The sequence below is a fragment of the Cyprinodon tularosa genome, unplaced genomic scaffold (genome assembly GCF_016077235.1).
Source record: "Cyprinodon tularosa strain WSP-4 unplaced genomic scaffold, ASM1607723v1 ctg4, whole genome shotgun sequence".
Classification (NCBI taxonomy): Eukaryota; Metazoa; Chordata; class Actinopteri; order Cyprinodontiformes; family Cyprinodontidae; genus Cyprinodon; species Cyprinodon tularosa.
The window spans coordinates 848696-862140 of NW_024039118.1; the positions used below are offsets into that span (position 1 = coordinate 848696).

Genomic DNA, 13445 nt, shown 5'->3' on the forward strand with positions numbered 1-13445 from the left:
ATCCTACCAATTTTTTTGGTATAGTTTCTTTTATAATTCTTTCCAAATATTGTTTGCTTCATGATTTACACACCTTTTTCTGTCAGTTTTTCTTTCCACTTAACCATCCAGTTATAATGGTTTTACAGATAATGAAATCCTAAAAATTATTTCAAACCATAAAAGATCATTCTACTTTCTTGTGCACCTTTGACTTCTTGTTTTTATTTCTTCCCTTCGTTCTCCATGCTTGCAGTCAGCAGTCAGAGGGATGACATTTTGCCACTCTCCTTATGGAGGCAGTCAATGATTACTGTCTTTAGTTAAAGTCATTCCAGCCCTCTCTCCTGCCGTGTGAATATTTCCTGTATTTTTTAGGTATATACTAACATGGTAATTTTCTGAGAAAGTGGGTTTCAATTTTCTCTAATCCATTATCATCAAAATAATAATATATCACACCATGTAACCAATCTATATAGATTTATTTTATTTTAGTTTCAATCTAAGTTAAAATATGAACATAAATTATTTCCACAATTATTCTTATATATTGGGATATCTTGGAATCTGTTTTAAATTGTGGGAATTTTCTTGCTTGAAGATGTAAACACTCCGCTCTTTGCACATTCCTCAACGCTCCTGTCACAACACGGGACTGCATGATGGCAACATCAGAGAAACAAAACAGTCTTAGAACAACACAAATGCTTCCTCAACCAGGGAGGGACAAAAACCGAGGCTCTGCTGACGACTCCTCTGGGCGCTGATACACATCAGGAAGAGAAAAACATGTTTGGGTTTCTCACTCAACAACCACAAATTGATTTTTTGGGGGCTTTGTTTTTGCTTTGCTCATCAAGAGCATCTTTGTTGATTAAAATAGTACAGATCTATTGCTCAATTTAGGTTGCTTAAAAAAAAAAGACACAAAGTTACTTGTAAACACAGTTTTTATTCTCACACATTAGCTCAAAAAGACAAAAGAACATTACAGCTGCCAGATTGTAAACCATAGACCACTTGGTCCTAAACGTTTTGGTCACGCTATCGAAAACACAACAACCACAGTACAGATCATTTCTACAGTCTGGTGTAATTATTAAAAAAAGAAACTGCTCCAAGTTAAACCTGAGCTGCAGCAACTATTCTGACCAGCTCCTGCAGCGCTGCTTAGCTCACCCTGATTTTCTGACATCTGCAGGGACTTGATCTGTTTAAAGTTTTAAAGTGAGATTACAGTAATGCTCAGGCTGTTTGTTTTGTTTACAGGCAACCTAGAGGGGGAAAGACCTGCTCTGGTGCATGACTGGATTACACAGGAAATTCTTGATGTTTACGATAAACCAAGCAGCAACTGACAAACTCTTAAAAGCTGTACCTTTTGTGTTTTTAGTCAGCAAATGAAAAATCAAATGAAACAAACAAAATCCGATTTTAATGAGATGCCTGGAAAACTGGACAACTTGAATAAAATTGGGGCTCAGTGGATGAGAAAAAGAGGAAAAAATCAACTGAGAAAGACAAAAACCAAATTACTGACTGTACTTAAAAATGTAAAGGTTTTGTAGCCATTACACAATGTTTTATATGAAAGTTAGCTGAAGTGAGTTGAAATTCAAGGCCATGAAAACATGATAATGTAGGCACAGAAGACAATATATTCATCTCTAACCCTGTGTACAATTTATTTTTAGCTGAATGTGAGAGTTTGTTGCTCTCACAGTATGGGACAATGCTCACCACAAAAATGATACAGTAAGTCCAAAACATCAGGTTCTTGAATCCGTCTGTTAATAACGCCCTGACCTTTCCCAGGCTGTACCACCACCACCTCACCATCGGGTGGCAGCTCAACCAGCGGGTGCACTTTATTGTCCTTCATCTTAAAATCTATAACACCTATTCCTGGCAGGGCTCCGTTTCTCTCTGTCCATGTTTTGCTGTCCTCTGAAGCATCCTTTGTCTCCTCAACACTGTCCTCGTTCTTGCTGTCCTTGCTTATTACGCTCATTTCATCCTGACATGCCTCTGATTCACTGGCATGAGGCAGGGAGAAATAGGTGCACTTTCCAGGTTGGGATTTGGTCTCGTTTTGTAACTCTGGTTTTGAACTGAACAATAAATACGGAGTCTTCTCCTCTTTATCCTTACAAAATCCATCATCGTAAAATGTGTTTGTCAAGGTTTTGTTAATTCCAACTGGGTCTGACACTGACTTTCTCATTTGTGTGTTCTCTCTAAGAAGCCACCGGCCATTGTCAATAGGAACACTGTCTCCAGGCCCCACTTGTGCGTTGAACGTAATGCATCTCGTTGCTTCACTGAAGATGTCTAGAGCATTAGAGGAATTAAAATAGGAGAACTCTGACATTGCCTTAGATCTAGCTGCGTGAAATGGAGAGAGGATGCTTGAAGGTTCCCTCTTTCTTTGATCTGGCTCTGAAGGGGATCTCTCACTCACTTCCTCTGGTTCGGGGTCTTTCTTGCCATAAAGCATTTCGATTGCCCTCCTTACAAAGCCTTTAGAGATGGATTTTCGTGGCGAGTCGTCTTCGTTACCAGATAGGTCAGTAGAAGTCTGGGACTGATAGCCACCACTGCCTGATGTCTCTGCCCTCAGCTCGGATGAGCTTGGGCCCAGGAAGCCTCTCTGTTGAATGTCTGTGGCGCTCCTTGCTAAAAACATTTCCCTGATGGATCTGACTCTGCTTCCCTCGGGCTCTGTGGTTATAACACCACTGGAGTCGTAGCTAAAAGATAACGATGACTGAGGAGCCGATCGAGTACAGATAAGCATCTCGGAAGCAGGTGACTCAGAAGGGGAATCCTCGGATTCAGGAGGAGACTTTCTTTGAGAGGAAAGCCTGATTGTGGAACTTTTTGCTGCAGGTTTTGGTTTCTGGGCTTCAGCCACCTGCTTTTCCAGAAGAGTCACCCGCTCTGCAACGGACTTGGATAAGACCTCATCAGATTGATGTTTAAGACTTTCAACAATCCCCTTGGTGTTTAACTCTTCTAGCTGTACTCTCAGGGGAGTTTCCTGGAGTTCGGCAGTTCTTTGCTTTAATCTTCTCTCTCTACTTGTTTCTTCCTCCTCAGAGCTAAAGTCATTTTCATAGTAACTCAACTCTTCTTCAGTTAAGTTACTCTTTTGTTTATCTTCATCCTTTAGCTGCACTTCATACATATGTTCCTCAAAACTGCTGTGGTCGTTGCCACTGTCATCATCAACATTGGATCTAAATCCATATCCTAAACTTTTATTTGTTATCAAGCTACATAAATCTGGATTTTCTAATGCACCAACTGAGCCTCGGTTAGGAGAACCTTGCTGTTTTAGCTCATCAGCAGCATACTGGATCTCATCCTCTGAACTAAACTGGTCGTTCTCAGACTCCTCGATCAAAGCCTCCAGATCTCTACCTGCTTTTGTTTCCTCTGCAAACTTAGGAAGATAATCAAGGGGTTCCTCTTTCTCATTGCCAGACAAGCTTTCCTCAATAATAACATGCAGTTTTTTATAATTAACTTCTTGCTGTTCCTCCAGTGAAGATGGATCCTCTACATTTAAGCTTCCTGTACTGCCATTAGTGCTTATGTTTAGCCCCATACTGGCTCTTTGGCTTTGTGACACTTTACTTTTGATTTCTATCGGATCATACAGATTTTTGCAGTCTGAGTTGAATGTTGTTTTCTTCCCTTTTACTTTTACTTCTGCGTAATAGTTAGAACTTGCACTGATCCCTTGTTTTGTCCCATGATCTGTTACTTCCGCTCTCTCTTCTGTATATTGTTTAAAACAGTCTTTATTGGCACTTCTAATCACCTGGTGTCCTTCAGCCAGATCTGATCTAGCTTCCTTGATTATTTCAGTGTAGAGCGTGTTTTTCTCATTTTGTGTTAACTGGTTAGCATCCATATACGTCTCTTGTTTTGCGGGTTCTATCCTGCTGTACAGGTCTACACTTTCTGCACCTTTTTGTGGTAATTTCTCAAACAAACATGCCCTCTGGTGCTGTTTTTGCTTTTCCGGATTATCTTGTGCCTCATCTGTACATGTCTGCAAGTCTAGAGACATTATGTTGAAAGTCTTCTTTTCTTCTGGATTATATTCTGAATCAGCGACAGAATTCAACCAATTCTTGCAGCCCTTGTCTTCTATTACTTGCCTTGTTGTTTTGTATTTTCCTGCCTCAGAAAACAGAGGAGTACTGTCCAATTCTGGTTGTGCTGGCTTTTTAATGTCAGGTATTTGTTTCACAATAGACCTGACACCACTATTATCTTTTTCATCATGAGTAACAGTGTCTTCGCCAGTGTTTTCATGAATTAGTTGGTCTGCCAACAGCTTCAGTCTGCTAGAATGTCTCTTTCCTCGTCTGTCACTCTCACCGTCGGAAAGCGAAACCAGTTCATCCTTTAGCCTTTTGGGAATGTCTAAATTATCTATTATCTGGTCAATAACATTTTCTCCAATGCCACAATCAAATTCAGGGGCAGCCTCTGAAGAAATAAGGTTTGTGCTTTTGTCCTGGAAACCCTTCCAGCTTTGGAGGAGCTGCATTGAAGCAGACTTTTGTAAATTGGACAAACTGATTCTCAATCTTTGAGAGTCTTCTATGTTGGCAATTTCTCGGAGGGAATCAATCATTTTTAAAGCTTCAGCACAGCTGACGTTGTATGCATTCAGCTCTTTCATATTCAGGTTTGCCAAGCCATCTTTTAGGGTCATAACTGCAAGGAAAGCAAGAAGAACCTTGGATGAAGAGCCAAACGTTGAGGCCACATGAGAGGAAAAGTCGGGTAAGCTGTTGGACTTTTCCAAACAGGATGGACGCTTACTCTGAGTAATTTGTCGTATTGATTTTATTGAGTAGCAGATCTTCTCAAGGACTGGCTTCATGTTAGGCTGATCCACTGAATGTATTGGCTCTGGCATCACAGATATAACTTGATCTCCTGCCACAGCCTCAGTGTCACCACTGATATCAGCTTTCAGCAGGGCTGGTTGGTGGCCTTCTCTTTGGGATGATTTCTTAAGTTTTCCATTCTTTGATTGTAACGGGCTGTCCAAAGAGACATTTCTTGGAAGAAGCTTTTTGCTGGACTTGTGCCTACTAGGTGGTGACACCACATCTAGAGACTGAGAATATGGGGAAGGTCTCTGAAGTTCATGGTGTTTTGTCTCCGCTGACGGACTTACTTTGGGTTTTTCAGGTTTTTGTAGTCCTTTTTGTGAAAGATTGTCTTTGTCCACAATGTGTCTAGTCTCTGCTGAATTTTTTGTTGACGTATTTTGGAGTTCAGAGGAGTTTTTGCTCTGCATCTTCCTCTCTGGAGATGGACTGCTTTTCAATTTGGCTTTTTTTGCCAAACTCTTAGGTGATTTTTCTTCGATTTTGGGCATATCAGATATTTTTGTTTCTTCAAACTCAATACTTCCCAAAACTGAGGTTTCACTTGATATAATACTGGAAGACGACATTCTTTCATCAGAGGTTAAACTAAGTGGAGACACAGAAGTACAAAATGATGGAATGCCCCGCTCTAAGGTGGGTTGAGGGATCTCTTCAGATGTGGCTGTAACCTTTTTTGCTGTCACTGTTGAGCAGATTTCCTTCCTTCCATTGCTGATGGTGGGAACTGACAATACTGTTTCCTCTTCAGTAGCATAGTTATCCAAAGCTGGTTCATTCAGAGGTTCCATTTTGGGTGACATTTTTGTTTCTGGAGAGTGATTACTGACCAAATGAGTCTCTTTAATGGATGGAGCTCTGGCTATTTCTACCCCCTTTTTAGCCGGGGCATTCTTGGTTAAAGCAGATTTTATTTTTTCAGTTGTGTTATAATTGTAAGATAAGGCCTTGTCAGATGTAGGAGTCCTACTTTGGGGACAATTATCTAGTCCCTGGCTGCTGATAAGGCTACCACTTAGACATTTAGATTCATTTGTGAAATCTTCAGTATCAAGTAGTTTGGGCGGTGGTGGTGGTAAATCAATAGACATTGTAATATTTCCCTCTTCAGTTGATTCAGTTGTCGGTGGGATCATTTTTGAGTAGATCACATTTAGGGGTGGCTTAGCTTGTGTAGCATCCTGGCCATTTTGTGATGTGACTGCAGGCATTGATTTGTTTTCAAAAGACTGTACTCTCAGCTTAACTGATGGGGAGATCACATTTTCCAGGGTAGAAAGTTCAGAACTTTTGCTGTTTTTTGAGGTCTCCTCTAAAGTTCTTCCTACTTGTGCAGGAATAAATCTGTCCATTCTTTTGCTTTCTTTTTTTTGGTTTGATATTGGGTTTGAATGTCCCTTCTCGGGCCCATGCTCCACATACTCTTTATCAAAGTTAGGAGGATTATTAATTGGTAGCAATGGCCTGTCTTTAATAACATGCAAGGACTCGTTTTTACTCTGCCATATCTGTACTATTTGTGGAGAGCTTGTTTCTGTTAAGATTTGCTTGCTGGTCTCTTCTTTTAAAGATAATTGACCATTAACATTATTAGCGAATCGCTTTGGTAAGCTTTTCCAAGTTTGTTTTACTTTCCTTTTGATCTTTTTTGGGGGCTTAGTTTTGTTTCCATAAATTCTCTTAATGAACACTGCACTGGAGAATGGTTTTAATTTTTTACGTTTCTCAGTAGCCTTTCCTGAACTCTTCCTTTGTCCTTTACCTGGTGTCATATCCCGTTGGACATTTTTTCTAGTCAATTTTGGCTTTGAGGAAACCCTCAGATCTTTCTTTGATTCATTGTCTCCTGGCTTGACTTGGCTTTTTTTAGATTTTGGTAGCTGTTCTCTTTTTGGTCCTTGAATTGCACCAATGTTTAGGGAGGCCAATTGTAAACCTGGTGTTACAGACATGCTATCAGCTCTCCATCCACTATCTGGCTCAAAAGCCGGCGAAGGCCAAAGTTCAGCTTCAAATTCATTAGAAGAACAATTTTGCCTGTTTTGTGAAGTAACTCCAGAAGCAGACATACTGTGAACACCAACATTTGCAAGAAAATTATCCTGATATGTGTGTTGTTCATATATGTGCAAGACTGTTTCAGTAACCTCATCTCCGCTGGATTCAGTCTGCATAATTTCAGTGGATTTTAATGCAGAACTGTCCCTGTTGATAACATCCACAGAACCAAGTCGTCTTGGTTTAGGAACTGGTTTTGTGCTGGTCTGATTCTCCATGTAGAACTGCTCTTTTGTTGTCACGTTCTCTGTCTGTTCTTCGAGGAAACAAGAACCCACCTTTCCTTCTCCAAAATCATCCTCATCTACAGATTTAATGCTATCCACAGAAGCTTGGCTTTCTCTTATTCTCTTGCATCCTGGAGTAGGTTCTCTCCTTGGGAGCAACACTTCTGTGTGGTTTTTAAGATCATCCTCATCCTGAAAATTATCACTAGAAGCTCTGTTTCCAAGAGATGGTGGATCATCGTCATTGTCATCACTGGTTCTGTCTTTATGGATAATGTCATTGGAAGCTGCAGAAGTTTGTGAATTTCTTGAGCAAACCTCCTGCTCTGGGTCAGAATGTGGCAAAGACGACATGTTAAGCTGATCAGCTACAACTGACCGTGTCAAGGTGGTTGTCCACTGAACAGATTCCTCCTCTTTAATTGTCAGCCGCACTTTCATCTCCACTGTCATACTGCCGTCCTCATTTACCCGAAAGGACTTCTCAATGTTGTCGTCATTCGGAAGATCGCCGTCCTGTCCCTCATTACCGCCATTGCCGAGACAGATGTCCTCGTCTGTTTCTGCCAAGGACTCCAGTATTCGATCTGAGTCTGACTCGATGGAATTAGCGGCGTTACTGGGCAGGTCACAGGAGCTCTCGCCCATGCTGGCATGAATCTGTTGGACGATGTACCTCTCTGATGATGCAGAGAAATTTCTTGACTTTGAAGAAAATGAAGGTGTCATTTTCTTTGCTTCTCAGAGAGTCCAAAAGGGTTGTGTGAAAAGTTGGAGAGTAAAAAACAAGAAATTCAAGAGTTTTCCAGAAAAGCATGAAGGGAGAAAAGAAAAGGAAGAGAAAGTTAGACTGACTGAACGGCTGCTCCTCTAGAACATTAGCCAGCAGCGAAGCATGTAGGTCATCTACAGCATTATGTTCAATATTATCACCTCAGCCCTTTCTCAAGCTTAAACCCTTGACTGACAGCAGATTACTGCATACACTTAATATGTATCAAGCTAATACAAGGCTAATGAACACAGTTTTAAGAAATTCTTCACCTAAATAAACCAACCAATTTATTTTTTTACTTACAGACTGAAGTCTTTTGTTTTTTTGAAACCCTTCGCTTGGTGTGTTGCCTTGTTGGACTTGGATATTTCTCCATGCTGTATACGACATGCCTGAAAGGTTCCCTGCCCACGGCAACCACACTTCCAGAGCACAGAATCAAACCTGGAAGACCATCAATCTGAAAAGACAGGAAATAAATTGCTTTTAATTAGTGTAGCTCAAACTATTCCTTAAACTAAAAATATATCTAAACATTTTACTATTTATTTTTACCTACTACTTTACAAAGAATCCTAACTTTAAGTATGGAATTATGTATGTTAAATAACAAGCAAGGCTTGAACTTGCATTAGACCCAATGTTAAACTATTTGCCTATATTTACACTTCCTTCAGCTTTTTCACATTTTGTCATGTTACAGAGTTAAAATTCAATTCTTTTTATTGGGACTTCAATTGATAAGCCACGGCAACTGACTGTGACGTAGCAAGCGTGACAGAAAGTTGGTGGGGGAATGTAAACAAACAGCCTGTCGGTAAATCAGTGTATACGTCCTTCTATAAAATCAACAAGCGTAGAGCCTCTTCCTGCTCACATTTCAACGAAAATCCCAAGTCTAAGTCTAAGTCTTTTTGCCATCTTTCTTGTTGTGCTTTGTCCAGCGTTGCACAGCTTTGTCGGCCCAGCCCTCAAAACCCTTGGCCACTTTGCTATTGAAAATTCAAAACACATCTCTGATTGGCCCACCAGTTCTAGGGCCTGGGGCATTGATCAAGGCTAGACCCACTTGCAAGAAAAAAGGATTTTGGCCGCTGGCGGGTGGGGCTAGTTTTCTAGGATATCAAATGTTAGCGCTTGTCTTGCTATATTTCAACCTGAAATACTTACTCAATCTATTTCAGATGATTAATTTAACCTCGGTCTGTTGAGTATTCAAAACCTGATATTGATTAAGTAATTATTTGATGTTTAAGGGTAGTTCATTGGAAATCGCAATAAAGTACATAGAATATTGTGTTTTGAATTTCACAAAAACTCTAAAGGTTTAAAGGTATGAATAATTTTGCAAGGTACTGGAGGTATTATAAGGGTTTGCAAGAAAGTTTTTCACTCCCTTTTCTCATGTGACCACTTCCTCATGCCAGGGGTAGGTCTTTGTCAGTACTTTTAGGGTTGATAATGTTTGATTTCCAGCAGAATAACTTTGTGTTTGATCTTGATGGGAAACACTTACCCTTCGGCCATCCAGAGTATGTAGTTTGTTGACGTGGAACTGCATGAGTTCTGAGATGTGTCTCAGGATAGACTCATAACTCGGCGTAGTCTTCCTCTGTAGCAAAACAGCATGCCTTACAGAGGGGTCTCCGTTGCGAAACACAACCAGCTTTTTGGGTGTATGAACAATCCCTTGCTCTTCTCTGTGGAGATTTTTCCGGCCTGGAAAAAACCTGGCTGTCTTGCGATTAGGACTAACAGGTCTTGCATGGTACCACGGTGGCAGCCTCTTCCGGGCCAAGGCCAGATCGATTGGCTTGACTTTCCTGCTGTCAGAACAGATGTAGGATTTCCCATCCTCAAAATCATCTAGCGCTTTGATGCCATGAATCCCCCGAGGAGTCGTTATGTTACGCACCCCAAAAGGCAGGGGGACTTTTTTGGAAAGACTGTCCAGAAGCGCATCGAATGTTTTAAAGGTGCGGTTGTTTATGACCACTCGAAGGCCATTGAATTGTGGATCCCCACTTTTGTAGAAGCAGACCCGCTTTGACAGAATAGTACTGGTGACACTCGTGTGATGGGAAGTTTCGAAGGTATGTCCGCTACCTGATGACTGGTCAGGGAGGGTTCTCCGAAGTCCTGTTTCATTCATCTTCTCCAACTGACTGCAAATGAAGGTGTAGGAAAAAGCAAAAATAATTAGACATTTAGCAAAAAACAAGCTTTTCATCTGTTGCATCTTATGCTTCTGCTTTACAAGAGTATCTATTTATTCTTGCTTTCCTTATGGTGTCTTTTGATTTGGAAATGCAGGGAGTGAGTGATTTAGAAATCTTGTTATACTTTGTGCTGCCCTTTATGTATAATGACAATAAACAATCTTAAATCTTGAACCATTGTAAAAGATTCCTACTTTCTGACCTACAGTAGTAGCAATTCAAAATTTTCCCACTTTCCTTGATGGACCCTTGGCTGGTCCTTAGCTGGTCCTCAACAATTCCTTTTTAAACGTCAATCTTTGTACTAAATTATTCTTTGATTTGTGGACTTTAAGATCTAAAGAGAAGCTTGATCTCCTGGTCAGAACCTGTAATTCAGTGAAAGGGTGATTCAGAGTAAAAAAAAGCATGCCCGGGAGAAGGCCAGTGGCTGGATTTGGCTAGGAGAAGCAGTGGAGTAGGATGCCATTTGGCTGGTGTTTGACAGGGAAGGGCGGTTTTGAATGGCTGCTACTGAGTAACAATAAAACTGGAGACATAGCTGTTGTACACTGACAATAAGCACACTTAATTAGTATTATATTGAATTGAATTAACTTTCTTTTCTATATATTGGACCTCCTTTTTCCTTAATCATTTGTGGCATAGATCCAACATTAAGAAGAAACACGTCTGCTTTTGCTGCAGATTGTTGACTGCATCTGCTTTTATATCGTGAGACTGTTTCAGCATTTGATATAAGTAAACTCATGATGTTTAGCGAACTATCTTGGAGAGGATTTTTGCCTTAGGACATGTTGCATTAAATATTGAAAGTAACCATTATCCTACATGCACACTGTGATCATACAGGAGCAGATATGGTCAATAACAGCATTCAGGTAGGCTGAGGTGTTAAAATGAAGCTCAGTTGGAACCAAGGGGCTCAAAATGAGAAAATATCCCCCATATCAGTTGAAATGGTAGCCCTGAAACTTTTATGTAAGGCAGATGGATACCTGCTTAAAAAACGGTTTACAATAGATTGTTATCCTACTGTATACCATTTAAATCGTGCAGGTGATATAAAGAATCACTTTTTCAAGCATTCTTTTTCCCAGGTTCTTATTGTCTAATTTTGTTGATCCTCAGTGGATTGGTTCTCTGTTCTTAAATGAGTGGATTTCTACTTGAAGTTGTCTTCTCACTATTAGAGCAACGGTTGCCTTTATATAGTTTCAGAACAGACTTGCCTCACTCCCCTGTGAACCGGGTTGTCAGCAAACAACTTTACCCATGTTGCTGTTGTTCACTGGATACTTTCTCTTTTTCAGACCTTTCTCTGTAGACCTGTGAGATGTTTGAACATGAAAATACGAGTAGTCTGACAAAAACAACCATGATTTGTTTGATCTGTTGTTTTCCTTAATATTTTTAGATGTCTAAATTGATTGAGTTGCTAAATGTGTTAACCAGTAATAGGGCAAGTATTTAAATTAAGCAAGAGAAAGCCTAAAACCTCAGCAGAAAAAAAGTTCTGAATCTGATTTCTGATAAGACAAGATATAAATATTTTTTTCTTTCAAAGAGGGAGATTTCTAATACCTTTATCTGTCCTGATGTCTTTGGCTTAGTTAAAAACACGAAACTCAATTCATAAGAATAAAAATATTTTGTCTATGCCGAACAATAATTGCTTCTAGTTTAGTTTTCATCCTTTTTTTCTGGTTAGTTTTAATGATATCAACATTTAAACAACAGAAACCATCCTCCACATTTATAGACATCAGCGGTACAATAAACATAATTTCTCGTTCAGTCTTGTTTTACACAGTCCAGGTTGGTTTTAGCATTTTAACCATTTCAATGACTATAAGTATAAATTTAAGCGAATACCAACATCCTATGGTCCAGTTCCTGAATTATAACATACTAGCACCAATATGTCTGTTATTTTTCTTTCCCATTTATAAGAGAGGGTGTCATGTCAGGGAGTTATAGAGCACAAATTTGAATTTTTATACACAATCAATCTGAAAAATGTAATGTATAAATATCTAAGTAACATTTATTTTATTTGAAGTGTTAATTGTGGAAGCTGTTTCTTTGGTTAAATTCTTTAGTTACTTATTTCACTGAATTTAAGTCACATTTTAACACGTGAGATTTTGCTATTTCTAGGGTTCTGTAAATATTCTTGCCAAGGCTATAATCTATAAATGTGCATGATGCTATAAAACTTTTTAAAGGCAACATATACAGTTCTTGTAAACACCTAATTGACCTGCTGCCAAGCATATGTTGTTTACTTAGTCAGGTTGTAGTCACCAGGTGAAAGACCGGCCCTCTGCTAAACTGGAGAGAAAAAAAATTTATTGATGCACAAATATAAAGGTTTTAGTGCCCTTTTCATTGACTTTATTAATTTAATTATTTAATTTTATATTAGTATTTTTTTTTTCTTGAAACATCTCTTTTTCATACAAGACTGAATAATAAATTTATAGTAATTATCTATTTCTTCAAACTTTAAGTATTTTCAACTGCTTTTAGTGAAACAAGCTTATCTAACATCTCTCACAATCAAAGTATAAATCAGTCAAACAAAGTTGAACTTGCAAACAAATAGAAACAAGTAACTCACCTTTATTGGCATGATTAGAGCTCCGGTTGTTCTAAGGAAGATCTATAGATTTCCATAGCGTGCTCCATGGCATGACTGCTGCTGAGCTAACTGCACAGTAAGAGTTTATTCCAGGAGACAACATCATTGGCAATTTGCTTAATCTTTGCTCAGAGTTAATCTTCACTGCTGGTGCAAAGCTTGTAAATCCTCTTTGGAAGGGTGCGCCACACCTTATGGAGCTATCAATGCATGTCACAAAACTGGTCCAAAGACCTCTGAATTATATTGATATGTTTTACATTAATATCAAACTGCAATATGTTTTTATAAGAATCATTTGTCGGGAGAGTTTTAATGTTTGCAAGGGAAATCTTTCACCAAATGTTGAAAAATTTTGAACATATTTGTGAAGTTGTTTTTTTTATGTTGTTTTTGTCTATAAAATTTTTTAATAGCCCTGTTGTGCAAGTTTTAAATTAGAGCATAAAATGTGAGCAAGGTTTTCTGAATGCCAGATGGTAAGTTAGTGTCCGCTTGTAAAATACGAGCAGGTTTCTAATCGCATTAGGGACCTCTTTCCATAATTAGGATTAAGATGCTTTCGATTCTAAGGACCCTTAGAGAGGACAGCTTCCTTTATTATGAAAGTTACAAATCATATGA

At 39.2% G+C, this 13445-nt stretch overlaps 1 protein-coding gene across 1 annotated transcript; it reads right to left on the reverse strand.

Annotated features, from left to right (window-relative positions):
* Positions 1-914: 914 nt before the first annotated feature.
* Positions 915-12906, reverse strand: LOC119791697. Its single transcript, XM_038297940.1, has 4 exons — positions 12801-12906; positions 9475-10123; positions 8262-8418; positions 915-7920 (listed from the first exon to the last, which is right to left on the reverse strand). The coding sequence occupies exons 2-4, from the start codon at positions 10108-10110 to the stop codon at positions 1700-1702; spliced, it is 7014 nt and encodes a 2337-aa protein (XP_038153868.1). The 5' UTR covers positions 10111-10123; positions 12801-12906; the 3' UTR covers positions 915-1699.
* Positions 12907-13445: the final 539 nt, after the last annotated feature.

What these genes read in the sequence shown, in the direction of transcription:
- LOC119791697 (XM_038297940.1), bottom strand. Translation starts at nt 10,110, where the DNA reads ATGAATGAAACAGGACTTCGGAGAACCCTCCCTGACCAGTCATCAGGT. An exon ending in ATACTCTGGATGGCCGAAGG is followed by an intron (nt 8,419 to 9,474) that starts GTAAGTGTTTCC and finishes CTGTCTTTTCAG; the next exon opens with ATTGATGGTCTTCCAGGTTT. An exon ending in AAAACAAAAGACTTCAGTCT is followed by an intron (nt 7,921 to 8,261) that starts GTAAGTAAAAAA and finishes CTCTCTGAGAAG; the next exon opens with CAAAGAAAATGACACCTTCA.